A 21,680-nucleotide genomic window follows, 5' to 3' on the forward strand; every position below is an offset into this window, starting at 1 on the left:
AGACAGAGTCTCCCTCTGTCACCCAGGCTGGAGTGCAATGGCGCAGTCTCGGCTCACTGCAACCTCTGCCTCCAGGGTTCAAGCGATTCTCCTGCCTCAGCCACCTGAGTAGCTTGGATTACAGGTGCCCACCACCACGCTCAGCCAATTTTTGTGTTTTCAGTAGAGACAGGGTTTCACTGTGTTGGCCAGGCTGGTCTCGAACTCCTGATCTCAAGTGATCTGCCTGCCTCAGCCTCCCAAAGTACTGGGATTGCAGGCATAAGCCGCTGCGGCTAGCCAAAACGTATCTTTTTTTAAACTGAAATATCCAAAAATGCATAACTGATCAAAGAAAAATACCTTATCATTAAAAAAAAAATCCTCCTTAATATTCCAAAATGACCCATACACTGCACGGTGGTTAAGCACATGGGTGCATACGCAGGCTGCCAGGGCTTAGGTCTGAGCCGCAACATTTGACCAGGGAAGGGACCTGGATTAGTCATTGTTGTCCTAAGTTACACACCTTATGGGGTTGTTGAGGAAGAATCAATGACATTTTCATGTATAGCATTTGAAACACAATGTAGTACCTAATATGTTGAATAAGTTATGTGTGTGGATGTGATTTTCCTAAGAGAAACATATGCATGTATTGATCTGCCTAGTATATAATACACATTCAATAAGATACGTGTGTGTGTGTATATACGTGTGTGTATATATACCTACACACATGATTTTCTTAAGAAAGTTTTAGAAACTTTAGAAACACAGGAGCAAACGGCCGGCCAAGATGCGTTGATTGTGAGGTCTGATTTTGAGAGCCATTTAGCTTTCTGGCAGCAATTGACTCTGTCTGTTAAAGGGCGGCTCTTGGAAACCGGAACGAGAGGAGGAGGTAGCTGTTGGAAAAGCTGTGAGAGCTGTTGTGAGAAGCTGAAGCAGTGTGGGGAATCCAGGCCCCTTGTTTGTCACTAACTGTTTAACTCTGTTATGAACGGGATACATGTTTATTCTAGAAACTTAAGAAATTACAATTGAGAGGGAAGTTTTGAAAGATAGCATAGAAATCACCTAAGCCCAAGAGAAAAACCTCTGTTAATATTTTGGTCTGTATCGTTTGAGTCTTGTGTGTATATGGGTGTGAATAAATGTATAGTCCTGTGCTTTTTTTGTCTTTTTGCAAAAAAAAAAAAGAAACACTGTGGTAGTCACCAGTACCTAACAACCTTTTAAAACCTCATATATCCACAGAAAATAATATTTGAGCAGCCTCCTGGCGTCAGTAAGACTGCTCCTGAGCCCATGGGCCTGACCAGCAGGCTGTCCCTTGCACTGACAACCCTGGTGTCCTCACACCCATAGCCTACTCTAGGAAACCGCACTGCTAGCCTGCAGGCCCTTCCATACCCCATGTCATCTGGAGAGGCTGCTGGACCTTCCACCCCACAGATGTGCTGTAATGGAGTCAACCTTCCTCCCATGATTGGTTTCCAGAGGAAAGGTCGTCTTGAAAGGTGACAACCAAAGGCTGCCTTAGTGTAATCTCATCTCCCTCAAATGAAGACCTTTTAAGTTACAGAATTTGCAATAAAGTCAGATTGCTAACATGAATGACCTGTTCAGGTTTATTCAGTGAGCGAATATGAAATGTATTTATTTATTTTTGAGACGGAGTCTGGCTCCGTCACTCAGGCTGGATGGAGTGCAGTGGCTCAATCTCAGCTCACTGTAACCTCCGCCTCCCAGGTTCAGGCAGTTCTCCTGCCTCAGCCTCCTGAGTGGCTAGGATTACAGACGTGTGCCACCACACCCAGCTAATTTTTGTATTTTGAGGCTGAGGCGGGCAGATCACGAGATCAGGAGTTCGAGACCAGCCTGGCCAATATGGTGAAACCCCGTCTCTACTAAAAACGGAAAAATTAAGGCCAGGCACGGTGGCTCACGCCTGTAATCTCAGCACTTTTGGAGGCCGAGGCGGGCGGATCACAAGGTCAAGAGATCGAGACCATCCTGGCTAACCCGGTGAAACCCGTCTCTACTAAAAAATACAAAACCTAGCTGGGCGAGGTGGCAGGCACCTGTAGTCCCAGCTACTTGGGAGGCTGAGGCAGGAGAATGGCGGGAACCCGGGAGGTGGAGCTTGCAGTGAGCTGAGATCCAGCCACTGCACTCCAGCCTATTTCACCATGTTGGCCAGGCTGGTTTCGAACTCCTGACCTCAGGTGATCTGCCTGCCTCAGCATCCCAAAGTGCTGGGATTACAGGCATGAGCCACCACCCATGGCCTGAATATGAAATTTAAAAACAGACTTTAAATCCCCTCCTTTTGTGTCATTGCTACTCCCCCCCTACCACCCTCACTACCACCCATATTTGCCGTTACCAGAAGCAGGAATGTTACGTTTAAGGGGGAGTTCAAAAAAGGTTTAGCAGAGAAGGAAAAGAGCATGTGGCTCTGAGTCTTGGCAGGCTCCTGGCCTTCCACAGTGGGCCTGGAAAGCTAGTCTCCATGGGGGTCTCGATGATCCAACCTTATTATTGCCAAGGGCTCTCCACGCAGAGGCCACATCGTCAGGGTTTAGGCAGTAGCATGGGCTATGGAACCAGCTTCCTGGGGCAGCCGCTGGCTCTGCCACTTGTGAACTCTGTGACCTCAGAAACATCACTTAACCATGCTGTTTCTCTGTCCTCATCCTTCCAGTGCAGATGGTCACAGGACATACCTCAGTGTTAGAAGGAAAAATTAAACATATGCAAAACTTTTAGGACAGTGTTAACTCCTTAATTATTGGAAAACCTCTTAGCACAGTGCTAAGTCCTAATAATTAGTTCTTTTTTTTTTTGAGACGGAGTCTCGCTCTGTCACCCAGGCTGGAGTGCAGTGGCCGGATCTCAGCTCACTGCAAGCTCCGCCTCCCGGGTTTACGCCATTTTCCTGCCTCAGCCTCCCGAGTAGCTGGGACTACAGGCGCCTGCCACCTCGCCTGGCTAGTTTTTTGTATTTTTTTTAGTAGAGACGGGGTTTCACCGTGTTAGCCAGGATGGTCTCGATCTTCTGACCTCGTGATCCGCCTGTCTCGGCCTCCCAAAGTGCTGGGATTACAGGCTTGAGCCACCGCGCCCGGCCAATTAGTTCTTAATTATTCACATAGCAGTGTCAGGAGGTTACAAAAATGCAATTAAGATGATTTTATGTGAGAGCTGTGGAACGAACATAATATTTGGGGTAAAGTTGGTCTGACTGACTTCTCAAACCAAGAGCTTTCATGGAACTTCATTTTTCACTCCAACCTCAGACCCGTAGTTCCTAAGAAAATAGCTTTGTTCTTTTTGATGCCAGGTTTTTTTTCCCTGTTGCAAGATGCTGTTTCTGAGTTGGAAGATTAGCCCAAGACTACTATGCAGGGCCTTACGAAGAGGCACTTTCAGGAGTGAGTGGCTGTTGGAACCCCCCTCCTAGATGGCTTCCCACTGTCCAGTGGCACACATCCCCTTGCCCTGCCACCTCCGAGATTTCAGGCTTTTTCTTGCTTCTCTGTTTTCATTCTGTTGCTTTTTTTTTTTTTTTTTTTTTTTTTTTTTGGAGTCTCGCTCTGTCGCCCAGGCTTGAATGCAGTAGTGCAGTCTCAGTTCACTGCCCTCTACCTCCCAGGTTCAAGTGATTCTTGTGCCTCAGCCTCCCAAGTAGCTGAGATTACAAGTACGCGCCACCATGCCTGTCTAATTTTTGTATTTTTAGTAGAGATAGGGTTTCACCATGTTGGCCAAGCTGGTCTCGAACTCCTGACCTCAAGTGATCTGCCTGCCTTGGCCTCCCAAAGTGCTGGGATTACAGGCATGACCCACCATGCCTGACCACCTTTTTTTTTTTTTTTTTAATTGGCACATAATTGTACATGCTTACGGAGCACAAAGTGATACTTCAATACATGTATGCATCGTGCAATGATTAAATCAGGGTAATTAGCGTATCCATCACATCAAATGTATCATGTCTTTGGGGTAGGAACATCCCAAATTCTCTCTTCTAGCTATTTCAATAAATGCAATACCTTATTTTTTTTTTTTTTCTGAGATGGAGTCTTGCTCTGTTGCTCAAGCTGGAGTACAATGGCACAATCTTGGCTCACTGCAACCTCTGCCTCACAGGTTCAAGCGATTCTCCTGCCTCAGCCTTCCAAGTCGCTAGGATTACAGGCATATGCCACCACGCTTGGCTAATTTTTGTATTTTTAGTAGAGACGGGAATTTCACCATGTGGGCCAGACTGGTCTTGAACGCTTGACCTCAGGTGATCCACCCTCCTTGGCCTCCCAAAGTGCTGGGATTATAGGTGTGAGCCACCATGCGCAGCCCTGTTTTGTCTGTTTGTTTGTTTTTTGTTGTGTTTTGTTTTTAACTCAAACTGCCTTGGCTATTCAGAGTTCTTTGTGGTTCCATGCACATTTTACAACTGTTTTTTTTTCCTTATTTCTGTAAAGAATATCATTGGAATTTTGGTAGGAATGTTACTGAATCTATAGATGACTTTGGGTAGCATGGACATTTTAACGGTACTCTTCCATTGTCTTCCTCACCTTCCTCCTCCTCACTCTCTGGCCAAACTCCCCTTGTCAGCCCCACTCAAGTCCCCACCTCCTCTGTCCAGACTTCCCGGGATAATCTGGCTTCTCACTCTCCCACTCCTCTGAATGCGTCAAGACAGCCAGAGCTCGGTGTAAACCTGTATCCCGGCTTTCGTATTCTGTATGTTTTCCCAGTTAGCCCAGCCCCTGCACTAAAAAGGAAGCCTCCTGAGTTTGGCACTTAGACTCTTCTACACGGAAGTACATCATTCACATCCCCCAGTGTGAGCCAACCCCTTACACGACTGGCCAGATGCTGGGACTGAGAGGGCCATGAGGACCATGAGGGCCCTGCTGCATCCACGCAGAAGTAGGGAACCAAATAGAACAACAGCCTGACCCCTGCGGCTTTGCCCTCGGAGGGTGAATGGCATAAAAAGACCCAAGTGTGCAGTGATTAAATCAGGGTAATTAGCATATCCATCACATCAAATGTATCATTTCTTTGTGGTAGGAACATCCTTCATCATAGAAATACCAAAAGAGAGAAAAACGGGCAGATGCAAATGTTTCTTCTGCCGGCTAGTCTGAGTTCTCTTAGAGTGTCTAAAGCAGGGTGGTATTTGTTAGATGTGGGTACTCTATAATTTTAGAGAGAAAAGCAGAAAGACAGAAAGGGCCTCCATTTAGGCCACAGAATGCCTTTTTTTTTTTTTTTTTTTTTTTTTGAGACAGAGTTTCGCTCTTTTTGCCCAGGCTGCAGGGCAATGGCACGTTCTTGTCTCACTGCAACCTCCGCCTCCCGGGTTCAAGCGATTCTCCTGCTTCAGCCTCCCAAGTAGCTGGGATTACAGGTGCCCACCACCATGCCCGGCTAATTTGTGTGTGTGTGTGTGTGTGTGTGTGTGTGTGTGTGTGTGTGTGTGTGTGTGTGTTTAAGTAGAGATGGGGTTTCACCATGTTGGCCAGGCTGGTCTCAAACTCCTGACTTCAGGTGATCCACCCGCCTCGGCCTCCCAAAGTGCTGGGATTACAGGCGTGAGCCACCATGCCCGACTTTCTGAAAAAGAAAAAAATATTTGAGATTGTTTAAAATTTTCCAGTTTTTAATAATTGAGAGGCTGCTTTCTCATATTTTCCCTTTTATCTCCCCTACAACCTCTCTTGAGTATATACCTTCTGTTTACATTCTCCACATAGGACTGGACAGCTCCTCAGACCTCATCTCTTCCCCAGGAAAGAAGGGGGCCGCTTATCCTGACCCCAGCAAGACCTCTGTAGACACAGGGCGAGTCAGTCGGCTGGAGAATCCCAGTCAGTCTGCATCGCCCAGGGTCGCCGAGTGCAAGGCCAGGTCTCCAGTCAGGCTCCCCCATGAGGGCAGCCCCTCCCTGGGGGAGAAAGCAGTGGCTCCCCCCGACTGTAGCAAGACTCGATCAGCATCGGAAACCAGCACGCCCCACAATACCAGGAGGGCGGCTTCCCTCAGGGGAGCGGGACCTGGGGCAGAGGGAGTGACACCAGCCGGGGCTGTCCTGCCAGGAGACCCCCTCACATCCCAGGAGCAGAGACAGGGAGCTCCGGGTAACCACAGTAAGGCTCTGGAAATGACAGGAACCCATGCACCTGAAAGCTCCCAGGAGCCTTCCCTGTTGGAGGGAGCAGATTCTGTGTCCTCAAAGGCACCGCAGGCCAGCCTCTCCCTTCTGCCATCCACTGACACCACCAAAGAAGCATGTGGCCGTGTCTCGGGGCACTGTTGTCCGGCGGGGAGTAGAGAGAGCCCTGTGACGGACATTGATAGCTTCATCAAGGAGTTGGATGTTTCTACAGTGAGGTCTCCGTCTTCCCAGATGGGGGACAGTGGCTGTCAGGAGGGCAGTGCTCAGGGCCACCCACCACCCGGGGCTGGAGGTGGGAGCTCCTGCCGTGCCGAACCAGTCACGGGGGGCCAGACCTCCTCCCCAAGGAGGGCCTGGGCTGCTGGTGCACCCCCTCACCCACAGTGGGCCTCCCAGCCTTCGGTTTTAGATTCAGTTAATCCCGACAAACATTTTACTGTGAACAAAAACTTTCTGAGCAACTACTCTAGAAATTTTAGCAGCTTTCATGAAGACAGCACCTCCCTATCAGGCCTGGGCGATAGCACGGAGCCGTCTCTGTCATCCATGTATGGCGATGCTGAGGATTCTTCTTCTGACCCTGAGTCACTCACCGAAGCCCCGCGAGCTTCCGCCAGGGATGGCTGGTCCCCTCCTCGTTCCCGTGTGTCTTTGCACAAGGAAGATCCTTCGGAGTCGGAAGAGGAACAGATTGAAATTTGTTCCACAAATGGCTGCCCCAATCCACCCTCGAGTCCTGCTCATCTTCCCACCCAGGCTGCCATCTGTCCTGCCTCAGCCAAAGTTCTATCATTAAAATACAGCACTCCGAGAGAGTCAGTGGCCAGTCCCCGTGAGAAGGCTGCCTGCTTGCCAGGCTCATACACTTCAGGCCCAAACTCTTCCCAGCCATCTTCACTCTTGGAGGTGAGCTCTCAGGAGCATGAAACCCATGCGAACATAAGCACTTCACAGAACGACAGGCCCTCGTGTGCAGAAGAAACCACGGAAGTCACCAGCGCTAGCTCAGCCGTGGAAAACAGTCAGCTGTCTAAAGTAGCCAGGCATTTTCACAGTCCACCCATCATTCTCAGCTCCCCCAACATGGTAAATGGCTTGGCACGTGACATGCTAGATGATGAAACCCTGAATCAGTACCAAACAAGCATTAATGCAGCTGCCAGTCTGTCCTCCTTCAGTGTGGATGTCCCTAAGAATGGAGAATCTGTTTTGGAAAACCTCCACATCTCTGAAAGTCAAGACCTGGATGACTTGCTACAGAAACCCAAGATGATGGGTAGGAGGCCCATCATGGCCTGGTTTAAAGAAATAAATAAACATAACCAAGGCACACATTTGAAGAGCAAAACCGAGAAGGAACAACCTCTGATGGCTGCCAGAAGTCCCGACTCCAAGATTCAGATGGTGAGTTCAAGCCAAAAAAAGGGCGTTGCTGTGTCTCATAGCCCTCCTCAGCCGAAAACAAATCTGGAAAATAAGGACCTGTCTAAGAAGAGTCCGGCAGAAATGCTTCCGACTAACGGTCAGAAGCCAAAGTGTGGTCCGAAGCTGAAGAGGCTCAGCCTCAAGGGCAAGGCCAAAGTCAGCTCCGAGGCCCCTGCTGCGAATGCCGGGAAGGCTGGGGGGACGGACCACAGGAAACCCTTGATCTCACCCCAGACCTCCCACCAAACACTTTCTAAGGTGGTGTCACAGCGGCTCCATGTAGCCGACCGCGAGGACCCTGACAGAAACACCACAGCCGCTCCCAGGTCCCCGCAGTGTGTGCTGGAGAGCAAGCCACCTCTTGCCATCTCTGCGTCCCTGAAACCCTCGGTGTCTGACACGAGCATCAGGATGTTCGTGTCGCCCCTGACCTCTCCCAAGCCTCCTCCTGAGCAAGGCGTGTGGAGCAGGTTCCACATGGCTGTCCTCTCTGAACCCGACAGAGGTTGCCCAGCCACCCCTAAATCTCCTAAGTGTGGAGCAGAGGGCAGGGCGCCCCGTGCTGACTCTGGGCCGGTGAGTTCCACAGCATCTAGGAACGGCGTGTCCATGGCAGGGAACAGACAGAGTGAGAAGCACCTGGCCAGCCACGTGGACTCCGCAGCAGACACAGCCCAACCCAGGCCAACTGGCGAAAAAGGAGGCAGCACAGTGGCCAGCGATCGCCTTGAAAGAACAAACCAGCTGAAAATTGTGGAGATTTCTGCTGAAACAGTGCCAAAGACTGTATGTGGTAACAAACCAGCTGAAAGTGACAGACAAGGAGGGTTCTTGGCCCAGGGCAACTGTCAGGAGAAGAGTGAAATCAGCCTCTGTCGCCAGGTCACAGAATCATCCACAAGTCACCCGTCCTCACTCCCGTCTCATGCCCCACAGGCGGAGCAGGAAATGTCACGATCATTCGGCGTAGCGAAACTGGTGTCTTCCTCCTCCTCCCCTCAAATGCCCATTAGAAAGGCAGATTCCTCCCAGGGAAAATCAAGCCTGATGTCCGACTCCGTAGGGGTGCCCAGAAGTGGCATTCCAGGGGGTCCCTTGGGGGAGGACCATCTCTACTTCACCCCAAGGCCAGCAACCAGGACCTACTCCATGCCAGCCCAGTTCTCAAGCCATTTTGGACGGGAGAGTCACCCCCCACACAGTCTGGGTCGCTCTCCTCGTGACAGCCAGGTCCGTGTGACAAGCAGTGTTGTCCCCGAGGCAAAGGCATCCAGAGGTGGTCTTCCCAGCCTGGCTAATGGACACGGCATATATAGTGTAAAGCCGCTGCTGGAAACATCGAGGAATCTTCCAGCCACAGATGAAGGGGATATCATTTCAGTCCAGGAGACGAGCTGCCTAGTCACAGACAAAATCAAAGTCACCAGACGACACTACTGCTATGAGCAGAACTGGCCCCATGAATCTACCTCATTTTTCTCTGTGAAGCAGCGGATCAAGTCTTTTGAGAACCTGGCCAATGCTGACCGGCCTGTAGCCAAGTCCGGGGTTTCCCCATTTTTGTCGGTGAGCTCCAAGCCTCCCATTGGGAGGCGGTCTTCCGGCAGCATTGTTTCAGGGAGCCTGGGCCACCCAGGTGATGCAGCAGCAAGGTCGTTGAGACGCAGCTTGAGTTCCTGCAGCGAAAACCAAAGTGAAGCCGGCGCCCTCCTCCCGCAGATGGCCAAGTCTCCCTCAAGCATGACACTGACCATCTCCCGGCAAAACCCACCGGAGACCAGTAGCAAGGGCTCTGATTCGGAACTAAAGAAATCACTTGGTCCTTTGGGAATTCCCACCCCAACGATGACTCCGGCCTCTCCCGTTAAGAGGAACAAGTCCTCGGTGCGCCACACGCAGCCCTCGCCGGTGTCCCGCTCCAAGCTCCAGGAGCTGAGAGCCTTGAGCATGCCTGACCTTGACAAGCTCTGCAGCGAGGATTACTCGGCAGGGCCGAGCGCCGTGCTCTTCAAAACTGAGCTGGAGATCACCCCCAGGAGGTCACCCGGGCCTGCTGGAGGCGTTTCGTGTCCTGAGAAGGCCGGGAACAGGGCCTGTCCAGGAGGAAGTGGCCCTAAAACCAGTGCTGCTGAGACACCCAGTTCAGCCAGTGATGTAGGTGAAGCTGCCCAGGATCTGCCTTTTAGAAGAAGCTGGTCAGTTACGTAAGTATCTGTCCCCACTTTTATTTCAGATAAACTTGTTTCATTTTGAAATAGTTTTAGATTTATAGAAAAGTTGAAAAGATAATGCAGAGTTCCCACTTTTTTTCTTTTTTTTCTTTTTGAGATGGAGTCTCGCTCCATCGCCCAGGCTGGAGTGCAGTGGCACGATCTCCGCTCATTGCAACCTCTGCCTCCGGGGTTCAAGCGATTCTCCTGCGTCAGCCTCCTGAGTAGCTGAGATTACAGGCGTGCACCACCATGCCTGGCTAATTTTTGTGTTTTTAATAGAGACGAGGTTTCACCATGTTGGTCAGGCTGGTCTCAAACTCCTAACCTTGTGATCTGCCTGCCTTGGCCTCCCAAAGTGCTGGGATTACAGGCGTGAGCCACCGCGCCCAGCCCCCACTTACTTCTTACCCACTCTTCCTAATGTTCACATCTCTCAAAACCACGGTCCATTTGTCAAAAGTAAGAAATTAATGTTGGAACAATACCATTAACTACAGACTTCATTCAGATTTTGCTGAATAAATTCTGCTAATACCGTTTTTCTGTTCCAGGATCCAGGATCCACATTGCATTTTAGCCTCCGTGGTTTTTAATATCACTGCTGGAGAAATAAAAGTGCCTGCAGGGAAACGTGTTTACCAACGTGTTGCTCTGAGGAGAGGCTTCTAGAGGACATGGCACTTAAGCAAAAGCAACCTGAGAGGGGTGTGCAGGGGAAAAGAGTGCAGCGCAGTGGGGAGTTTGGACCTTTGGAGGTGGCTGGAGTTGAACGGAGAATTTCTAACAGATTTTAAAATATTTCACTTGAGGCCAGGTGTGGTGGCTCATGCCTGTAATCCCAGTACTTTGGGAGGCCGAGTCGGGTGGATCACTTGAGGTGAGGAGTTCGAGACCAGCCTGGCCAACATGGTGAAACCCCATCTCTACTAAAAATACAAAAATTAGCTGGGAGTGGTGGCGTATGGCTGTAATCCCAGCTACTCAGGAGGCTGAGGCAGGAGAATCGCTTGAACCCAGGAGGCGGAGGTTGCAGTGAGCTGAGATCACGTCACTGCACTCCAGCCTGGGCAACAAGGGTGAAACTCTGTCCAAAACAAAAAAAAACAAAAAAAAAAAAAAACCCGGTGGCTCAGGCCTACAATCCCAGCACTTTGGGAGATCGAGGCAGGCGGATCATTTGAGGTCAGGAGTTCAAGACCAGCCTGGCCAATATGGTGAAACCCTGTCTCTACTAAAAAAGTTAGCCAGGCATGGTGGCAGGTGCCTGTAGTCCCAGCTACTCGGGAAGCTGAGGCACGAGAATAGCTTGAAGCCAGGAGGTAGAGGTTGCAGTGAACTGAGATTGTGCCACTGCACTCCAGCCTGGGCGACAGAGCTGACTCTATTTCAAAAACAATAAAAATAAAAATATTTCACTTGGACCTATGTATTGAATATTTTAAAATATGTCAGAAATGTCCTGTTAAGCTCCAGCATTGGTCCCATAACTTCTTGAGGGGATCTCTGAATTCATAGCAATTCCCCTTGCCATTGGCAGTGAATGACATTTCTGTTCAGCACTCAGGATTTATTCTTCCATTAGTTTGGGATGGAAGTTGTGACTAAAAAAGCATGATGAACAGAAAATACTTGCAGTATAGTAGAAAGGAGATCATTTTAAATGCATTCTTATAAAATGAAGAAATTGCTTTTTTCTTTAATGTTCTTCAAATATATTTATATTATTTAGTTTGGATCAACTTCTGGTCTCAGCGGGGGACCAGCAAAGATTACAGTCTGTTTTATCGTCAGTGGGGTCGAAATCTACCATCCTAACTCTCATTCAGGAAGCGAAAGCACAATCAGAGGTGAGTGAAACACAGTTCAGGAACATGAACTGCGGCTGTGTGAGTGCCCGGGTATGTGCCACCCGCCCAGACAGCCGAGGAGAGCCCGTCCCGAGTCCTGGAGACGGAGGACTGCCTTGGGATGAGAGTTTCACAGCTCAGTCTGACTTTGGCCTCATGTGCTGCTAGCCAGCTTCAGAAGCTAGACCTTGTCTTGAATGTTCAGGTGCCAGATGGGTGTCACTGCTGTTTTCATCTCCCAAGTAGCAACTAGTTACCATCCTCCTGACTTCTATGTGTAGAGTTTGTTTGCAGAGAGTCCTCAAAGCAGAGCTAGGCATCTTGGAAATAATGCAGAATGACCTCAAGTACCTTTGGCCACCTAACCGTAGACATAAACTAGTCAAGGGAGCCACCTGCTGGTGAGAGAAGAGTTACATCGGTGTAGTCCCGCCCTTGCCCTGAAATACTGTGGACCCTTGAACAACATGAGGGTTGGGGCGCTGACCTTCATGCCGTGGAAAATCCGCATTTAACTCTTAACTCCCCCAGAAACTTAACTACTAACAATCTACTGTTGACTGGAAGCCTTACTGATAACATAAACAGTCAATTAATACAAGTTTCGTCAGTTATATGTATTATATATTGTCTTCTTACGACAACGTAAGTTAGAGATAATAGAATGTTATTAAGAAAATCCCAAGAGGCCAGGTGCAGTGGCTTACGCCTGTCATCTCAGAACTTTGGGAGGCCGAGGCGGGCAGATCACTTGATGTCAGGAGTTCAAGACCAGCCTGGCCACTATGGTGAAACCCTGTCTCTACTAAAAATACAAAAATTAGCTGGGCGTGGTGGTGGGTGCCTGTAGTCTCAGCTACTCAGGAGGCTGAGGCGAGAGGATTGCTTGAACATGGGAGGCGGAGGTTGCCATGAGCTAAGATTGCACCACTGCATTCCAGCCTGGGCGACAGAGCAAGACTTCATCTCAATTAATAATAATAAGAGGAAGTGTATTTACTATTCATTAAGTGCAAGTGGCTCATCATAAAGGGCTTCATCCTTGTCGTCTTCACACTGAGCAGGCTGAGAAGGAGGGAGGGGCTGGTCTTGCTGTCTCAAGGAGGCAGAAGAAAGCCCGAGTGTGAGTGGATCTGTGCAGTTGGAGCCCGTGTTGTTCAAAGGTCACCTGTAGAAGAGCATCTGAACCCTGGAGTACAAGGAATTACAGATAAAATCTTTCAGTAAATCAGCTATGACAATAAACATTGACAGAAGAAACCGTAGGTTCACATCTAGGATACTAATCTGAAGATCAATTTCTTGGGGCTAGACATAGAGATTTGAACCCTAATGAATGAGTATTTTCTATTTAGAGAAATAAATATGAATGTTTCTTTAGTGGTAGTATACCTGGGTCACTGAAGTCATCTAAGAGTGTGGTTCCAGAAATTCAAATATTACCCAGAGAGGAGCTGTGCAGTTTCTCAGCCAAGGACCAGCCTTGGCGCCTAGTGAGGAGTTGGCCAGGATGTGAGGCGAGAGGTTGGGATAGAGGAACCAGTCCCTTCAGGTTCCACTCCCTTCTGATTCTCAGCTGCTGGTTTGGGTCTGTGCAGTTAAGAAATGCCTTGACAGTGGCCGGGCGCGGTGGCTCAAGCCTGTAATCCCAGCACTTTGGGAGGCCGAGACGGGCGGATCACGAGGTCAGGAGATCGAGACCATCCTGGCTAACACGGTGAAACCCCGTCTCTACTAAAAAATACAAAAAAACTAGCCGGGCGACGAGGCGGGCGCCTGTAGTCCCAGCTACTCGGGAGGCTGAGACAGGAGAATGGCGTGAACCCGGGAGGCGGAGCTTGCAGTGAGCTGAGAGCCGGCCACTGCACTCCAGCCTGGGCGGCAGAGCAAGACTCCGTCTCAAAAAAAAAAAAAAAAAAAGAAATGCCTTGACAGGAGGATCATTTGAGGCCAGCAGTTCGAGACCAGCCTCATCAACATAGTGAGACCCCCATCTCTCAAAAAAAAAAAAAAAAAAAAGATTAAATTAAAAAAATTAGCCAGGCGTGGTGGCATATGCCTGTAGCCCTAGCTACGTGGGAATCTCAAGCAGGAGAATCAGTTGGACCCAGGAGTTTGAGGCTCAGTGAGCTATGATCGTGCCACCGTGCTCTGGCCTGGGTGACAGAGCAAGACCCAGTCTCTAAAAGAAAAGCAAAATGTCTTGAGATGCTAAGCACTCTCACTTTCAGTAAGAGGAGGGAATAGCCCCTCATCTCTCTTCCTCCTCCCACTTGTTATTACAATAAGGAAATACTTCATGTATGAAAGTTGCACTCTGAGACCAGTCAAGGGGGCACAGGTGGGGTCACACGTTGCCAGGCCCCCTTTGCCCCATACATTTTAGTGTTAGATGAAATGTCAAAGGAGAAGACCAGACTGTCCAGCCAACCACAAGCAAGATGTACATCTTCAGGGACCTCAAACAGCAGTATGGCCAGCATGCCAGAGTCCTGCCCAAGGGGGGCTTATTCTAGGGCCTTCCTCACCCGCTACTACTCACGCTCACCACGAGGCAGGGTTGTGGTTTGAAGACCATTCCTATTCATCAGAACACAGCGTTCTTTTCCCTTTCTTATTTTCTCAGTGTCTTCAGAGAGGAGCGGTGAGCAGGGCTATCCTTACTCTGCCATCCTCAGTCTAGAAGCTTCCTGCCTTGCTTTTTCCAATGAGTATGGTTTGCAGGTACTAAAAATAGAACTGCACAAACCTATTTTCTGTGTCCTTGGCAGTGCTGTGAGAGATTCGAGGCTGAAAACTCTGGCCCCCTGACTTCAACACACCCAAACCTTGGAGAGCTCTTGATGGCTGATCTTGCCGCCCTGAGACTGTGCTGAGGCTCTCAGAGGCAAAATTTGGCTCAGCAATCAGCTTCTAGCATATCTGTGTCCTTAAACACCACTGGAAAAAATGTGAATACATTGAAATGTTGGTGATTTGACTTGTCTTGGAATGCAGGAGGGCCTCATTTTCAAATATTGTCTCTTTGCTCCAATAAAACATTTAAATATCTGAGAAGTTTTCCTATTTTCAGCATCATGTTACCTCCCAGAAGCTGGATAAAGACCATTTACTGGGCTCCATATTCCCATTTTGGTTTGGAAAGCCTAGTCAACCTTTCTCCCCATCGATCCATGTGTGAGCACACATAGGGTTGAAGGTGCCCAAGCAGTCAATCTCCTAACTGCCCCAAAAGTGCTGCAGGACAGTCTAGGTTTTGGTTGGAGTGAACTTTGGGGATTTTTGAGACAGTCTCACTCCATCACCCAGGCTGGAGTGCACTGGCATGATCTCCACTCACTGCAACCTCTGCCTGCTAGGTTCAAGCAATTCTCCTGCCTTAGCCTCCCAAGTAGCTGGGATTACAGGTATCTGCCACCATGCCCGGCTAATTTTTGTATTTTTTAGTAGAGATGGGATTTCGCCATGTTGCCTAGGCTGGTCTCGAACTCTTGACCTCAGGTGATCTGCCTGCTTTGGCCTCCCAGAGTGCTGGAATTACAGACCTGAGCCACTGCGCCTGGCTGTGCTTTCTATTTTATGACATCAATTAATTAATTGCACCTGAAATCCAATGACCTAAACGTGGGGAGGGAGATGTAGAAAACATACGGCCTCGATATGCTGTTATCCTGCCTCTTGCCACTGACGCTTATCTTTCTGCTGTTGCCAGGACTGGCTTTGCTAAATTGTAGACTTCAAGAATTATAGAATAAAGGATTCTCATCATGATCAAATTATGTGCTATGATTTTTTTTTTTTTTTTTTTTTTTTTTTTTTGAGACAAGGTCTCATTCTGTCGCCCAGGCTGAAGTGCAGTGGCGTGATCATGGCTCACTGCAGCCATGACCTCCCAGGCTCAGGTAATCCTCCCACCTCAGCCTCCTGAGTAGCTGGGACTACAAGCATGCATCATCACACCTGGCTAATTTTGTAGAGACAGGGTTTTGGCACACTGCCCAGGCTGGTCTCGAACTCCTGGGCTCGAGATCTGCCCACCTTGGCTTCCCAGAGTGTTGGGATTACAGGCATGAGCTACCACGCCTGGCTGAGAGCCAAAGAACCTTTCGGGTCCGCAGTGAAAAGCCCTTCCAAGAGGATTGACATCAGAGCTTCCTTACTCTTGGTACAAGGGGATATGTTTTTCTTTTTTTCTTAATTTTTTGCAGCTCCAGCTCAAAGGATAATTTTTGTTTGTTTTCACTAGAATAAAGAAGATGTTTGCTTCGTAGTCTTGAATAGAAAAGAAGGCTCAGGTCTGGGATTCAGTGTGGCAGGAGGGACAGATGTGGAGCCAAAATCAATCACGGTAAGTGACAAAGTCATTAGGCTCTCAGGAAAATCCCTCCTTAAGCAGCCTCAGAATGTGATCAGGGCACAAATTCCAATCAGCGGGTTCAGAGATTGCTGGGTTTCATTCCCAGCTACCAACATAAAAAGGGAGAAGTGGGAGAAGTAGTATGTAAGGTTTTCGTTGACAAAGACAAGCATTTTTAACAAAGAGCTGACATGTGTAGGCCATTTCCAGTCCCTATAAACACAATTCGCTATAGCCTTATGATTTACCTAAATATTTTAAGCAGTAGGAAAACATTAGAATCAACTGGCCAAACTTGTGTTTGTTTATACGATTACTTCTTTCTCAAAAACAGTCACTGAAAATTTTACATCATTCAAAAGCCTTCGGGACCATCCAGAGGGTCACCTTCACCGCATGAGCCCAGGCCTCGTTCATCTTCGTATTCCCATTGCCTCCTGGATGCGAGGCCCATGTCAGACGCTAACAAGAAGTTGAGTTAAAAACAAAAAATGTGTGGAGACACTGGCATTGACATTTGTGATCCATCCCCCGCACTGGATGTTTTTTAATAAAGCAAGTGTCTATATGATTTAGAAAAATTGTCCTTAGAAAGTTCCTTTACTACAAGACCCAACACAGTGGCTCATGCCTGTAATCCCAGCACTTGGGGAGGTCGAGGCGGGTGGATCACCTGAGGTCAGGAGTTCGAGACCAGCCCGGCCAACATGGTGAAACCCCGTCTCTACTAACAGTACAAAAATTAACCAGGCATAGTAATCCCAGCTACTCAGGAGGCTGAGGCAGGAGAATCACTTGAACCTGGGCGGCCGGGATTGCACCACTGTACTCCAGCCTGGGCGACAGAGCGAGACTCCCTCTCAAAAAATAAAAAAAAGAAGGTTACTTTACTACAGATATGCAGTTAGTTACTTTCTCCCTTTTACTAGAAATCGTAAGTAGATCTGGTTTTTGTTCCCTTTTCCTTTCCTCGTCCCAGGTCCACAGGGTGTTTTCTCAGGGGGCGGCTTCTCAGGAAGGGACTATGAACCGAGGGGATTTCCTTCTGTCAGTCAACGGCGCCTCATTGGCTGGCTTAGCCCATGGCAATGTCTTGAAGGTTCTGCACCAGGCACAGCTGCACAAAGATGCCCTCGTGGTCATCAAGAAAGGGATGGATCAGCCCAGGCCCTCTGCCCGGCAGGAGCCTCCCACCAATGGGAAGGGTTTGCTGTCCAGAAAGACCATCCCCCTGGAGGCTGCCATTGGTAAGATGATCATTTCAACAACCAGCAGGGTGTGAGCTACTGCAGAAGGAGGAGATTCTGGTTGAACATGAAGGGAAGTAACAGCTAACTTCTAGATCTGAAAAATTAAATGTAGCAAAGTCTAGTGTGTTTGGATGCTTCTTACAAAAGCAATGTAACGAATAAATTAGAAAAAATTAGAAAAATTCCCCCAGTAGTTCAGGCTATACTGTGGAAGATTTAAAACAACTGCATTAACAGTTTCCCTAAGTGTCCTAAGAAGGAATCTCTTTTATATTCACACCCTCTTGTTAGGACTGGTAAGGAAAACAGGAAACTACTGTGATGGGGCAATCAGCATTGAAGGAGAAATTCCAGAACTAAGATTTATCCTTGGGAAACAGCAAGGTTGTATGTATTCTTTCCTGGTTTAGAAGAACAGAAGGAAATGAGGGGGCAAGAGTGTTTTGTGTCTGAAAACAGAAACTGCAGCCTTAGTCAACCAAGAATAACTCACTGGAAGAGGTTTAGAAACAGATTTTCTATGTGCCATCCATATTCAGAGCCTCAGAACCACGTACAGCGTCTGTTTCTGCAGTGCGGGCTGTTTAATGCCCTGTTAAGTACTGCAGACGTCTGGAGTGCTGTTCATCTTGGCATTCAGGGGTAACGTCTTTTTTTAGTCAAGAGGGCAAAGCAGAGGGTATGGGTTGGGCATTGCCTTCTGGGAGGGGCCTTTTGTTCCTTGACCATATCTCTCCCTGATGAGGGTAGCTGGATTCCTTTCTACAACCTGGCGTTCTTGTGGGCCAGAGCTGTTTGTAGTCCTTGCTGAAAATGGCTCCGATTCCATTTAACAAATGAGAAACACTTCTTGTCCAGACGCCTCCGTGGTCATGTCCCCAGTCTTCCTTCTGTGTCATTTCACTTTCCCTCTTCCAGAGGGCTGAGGCCCTCCCCAATGCAGAGAAGCACGTTGGTCATCAGATCTTGTCATGCTTGCCTTTGCCCCAGAACTGTCTTGACCGCTTGGCGGATTTTCAGTGGGATCTTTGTAAACTGTCAAAGGAAACCACTTCATCCTCACAGCTGCCAGTTTTTAAGCCTCGTGAACTCAGATCTGGATGGTCCTTCTGTCATTTATAATCACTCAGTATTCCTGCAGCAACTTCAGGGCCTCTGGCCTTGAAGCAGAGCCTGCAGAGCTCTCAAATGCTGAGCGCCTGGAGGGCTTAACCTCGCTCAGTTGCCTGTTCTTTAGTCTCCCTAACCCAGGTCTACCTTGTCCTAAGCGGTTATTACTTACCATAACACTGACAGCGTCCTTCAGGCCCTGTGGAGGGCCTTCTTTAAATCACGACTGTGGACTGGCCTGTATGTCCGAAGGAGACAGTGCTAGCTTGGCTTCACACCTAGTGACCACAGGAAGCAGGCAGTTTAGTCCATCTGTTGTGGTCCTTCCTCTGCCTCCCAATCAACTAAGTGTGCCTTTGCAGTCAACTCTAACGTCCTTGGCTGATAGGCAAGGGAGGGAAGTACAAGGAGGCAAGTTTACAATCCTGATTCAAACCCAGCCCACCTTCCCAAAACCAGCACACAGAGCCAGCATCACCATGGAAACGCATCTCCTCACAGTGGAGCCAGATGCCAGTGGAGGCAACCCCAAATGTGTCTGTGAAGACAGCCATAGCCAGGGACAGGGTTTCCCTTTGCAGGAGCAGGAGTGGCAGGAGCGGGGAGGCAGGAAGCTCTCTGGGTTCCTGGGGGCTTTGGAGTCCATTCTAACAGTCTCACATGAGGCTGGGCATTTTGGTGCTGCCAAGTCTTGGTACCAGAGGGTGATGTTCTGCTGCCATTAGCAGCCAGGGTTGGCAGAAAATCAAATTTGGAGTCCCAAAGTGTGACTTCAGTCCTCACGGAGAAGTGCACAGCCTGTGTTGGGGGCTTAACAAGAGCACTTTGCCTTCTGGGGATTTCTGCTTGGGCATGAAAGCATTTGCCAATGCTTGCAGAAAACACAGAACAAAGGATGCAAGTAGAGCAGCAACACAGCCCAGGAGGGCAGCCCCAGAGTCGGGAGGCCAACAGTGCTACTGGGCTCAAGTGCTGTTATAAGTACCCCAGGGTAGATGGGACTTGAGGGTGCCAGAAGTGGTGCCAGAAGTACATGGGGCTGGAGGCAATGCATCCGCGGGGACTTGGACAGATGGCATGATGAACAACTCTGTCATTTTTATCTTGATGCACGCTGCTGCTGCAGGGAGAAGTGTGGCTGTACACGATGCTCTGTGTGTTGAAGTGCTGAAGACCTCGGCTGGGCTGGGACTGAGTCTGGATGGGGGAAAATCATCTGTGATGGGAGATGGGCCCTTGGTCATTAAAAGAGTGTACAAAGGTAATGTCCTAGACCACTCAGTCAGCCTTCTCTCACCTGTCATCTTTCCGTGGATGTCTCAATGAAAAAAATGCCTTCCATTTAGAAATGAGATTTGTTTTTAAAAATCTACACTTTTTTTTTGTTTAAAAATCTAAAATTTTTGTTTTTAATGCTTTGTGACATACAAGGTTTATTCTGTATGGACACGTATTAACTCAGGCCATCCACAAGGCAACCCTACTGGGTGGGTGTCATCATTATTCCCATTTTACAAAAGGAGAAACTGAGGCACTTAGGTTCACACAGCTGTAAGTGGCAGAACCAGGCTCCAGCCCAGGCGGTCTGGCCCCAGAGCCTCAGTCCCTGACCCTTATACTGCAGCCATTCCTCACTCTGGGCCCCTGTCTCTGATGTGAACACACCACACTAAGTAACACCAGTAGACTTGCCAGTCAGGAGTACTTAATACTGGCCAAGATCTCATTGACTTAAAATACTAGACTTGTAAATGCTAGACTGCAAGAAAGTAATACAGTCCAAGCACAGCTTTTGTGGGAAAAAAAAAAATGGGGGGTAGATATTATTGAAATGCTTGGTAAATATACATCTCTTCATCAGCTTGAATAATTCATTTTTTGGTCTTGGGCAGTTTTTCAAACTCTTATATTAACAACTCATAATTGTACTAATAATACTAAGTACAATTGTATGAACAATATCGATATGTAATTATACTTACAAATACATCAGAAACCCATTTAAAATTACAGTATGTAACACAGTAAGTAGGTTAGCAAGTAACAAGATCAATTCTTCTTAGCTAAGGATTGTTGTTTCTTTAAATGACCATCTAATTAATGACCTTGAGCTATTTCTACAATTGCATAGTCATCCCAAAGCCTCTCCCAACTCTTGACCTGTAGTGTTAATAGGAAAAAAAACTTTAAAAAAATTTATAGTTACGCTTAAAAAAACCTCTGTGGATCAAAAGTGGAAATGAAGCCTCTGTGGTAAGCAGGGCTGCATCCTTGGGGCCCAGAGGAAGCAGAGGATGAGAAAGAAATGTGCACTGGAGGCTGGGGTCTCAGCGCCCACCCAGGAGCCAGGGGCTCAGCACCCCTGTGGGCAGCCGGAGCGAGGCATCTTGTGATGCAGAGGTCTGGGACCTGCTCTTTTGCCAGTGAACTGTGGTCACAACAGGTCTGCTGTACTCGAGTGGCAGCCAGGACAGGCCGTCTGCTCGCAGCCCCTGGAGCAAGCAAAGAAGACACGCGTAAATCAGGAGTCGGGTCTCTGTTACATGTGAACCTGTGGTACCAGAGTAAAGAGAAAACCTTAGACTCATTAATTGTTCAAGTTGAAAGAGCAGCAGAAGGAGGGAGAACCAGGCTCAGGCAAGCATGTGGCAACTTGGCTATAAGAGCCCTCACAACAGAAAGCTCTCAGACGAAGGGTACAGGGCAACATCCATTGCCAGCAGACCCGAAAAACAGGACACCCCATTCATGACAGAGGCAGGAATGTTACCCATGAAACAAGACCAAGAGGGTATTCAGAAGGAGCAAGCAAATATGTAAAAAAAAAAAAAAAAAAAAAAAGACAAAATTCAGGCTGGGCGTGGTAGCGCATGCCTATAGTCCTCAGCTCCTTGGACTGCTTGAGCCCCAGGAGTTCAATACCAGCCTGAACAGCAGAGCAAGACCCTGCCTCTTTAAAAGTAAAAACTAAATGCACATATACCCTCATTAGTGAAAATGGAGTTAAATATATCTTTAATGAATAAAAGTAAAAAGTAGACTAAATCCATGTGAAGATAGAATTTGTAAAAATAGAACAGAAGAAACCATTAAAAATGCAGTATAGGGAAATAAAGAGATGATTACAAAAAGGTAATGAGAGAAAGAGTTCCAAAAGGAAAAAATTGAATGAGAGGAAATACTTGCAGAAATCATGACTAAGAATTTTCCAGAAGTGAAAATATGACAGGACTATGCAGACTGAAAAACTCATCAAGGGTAAAACAGTCTGAATTTATTAAAAAAAAAAAAAAAAAAAAAAAA

The 21,680-nt window shown here is 48.1% G+C and overlaps 1 protein-coding gene across 5 annotated transcripts in view; it reads left to right on the top strand.

Annotated features, from left to right (window-relative positions):
* PDZD2 (PDZ domain containing 2) overlaps positions 1 to 21,680 on the top strand; it is a 485,800-nt gene that overhangs the window by 455,253 nt on the left and 8,867 nt on the right. For 4 of the 5 annotated variants that reach the window (XM_030927372.1, XM_030927373.1, XM_030927375.1 and 1 more), the window contains 5 exons: positions 5,754 to 9,804; positions 11,543 to 11,660; positions 15,907 to 16,008; positions 16,997 to 17,264; positions 19,504 to 19,638. In XM_030927372.1, coding sequence (XP_030783232.1) covers positions 5,754 to 9,804; positions 11,543 to 11,660; positions 15,907 to 16,008; positions 16,997 to 17,264; positions 19,504 to 19,638 — 4,674 coding nt within the window. Of the gene's footprint in view, positions 1 to 5,753; positions 9,805 to 11,542; positions 11,661 to 15,906; positions 16,009 to 16,351; positions 16,644 to 16,996; positions 17,265 to 19,503; positions 19,639 to 21,680 lie in introns of those variants that run through there. The other variant, XM_030927374.1, reaches the window with a different exon arrangement.

Source organism: Rhinopithecus roxellana, chromosome 3 (genome assembly GCF_007565055.1).
Source record: "Rhinopithecus roxellana isolate Shanxi Qingling chromosome 3, ASM756505v1, whole genome shotgun sequence".
Taxonomy (NCBI): Eukaryota; Metazoa; Chordata; class Mammalia; order Primates; family Cercopithecidae; genus Rhinopithecus; species Rhinopithecus roxellana.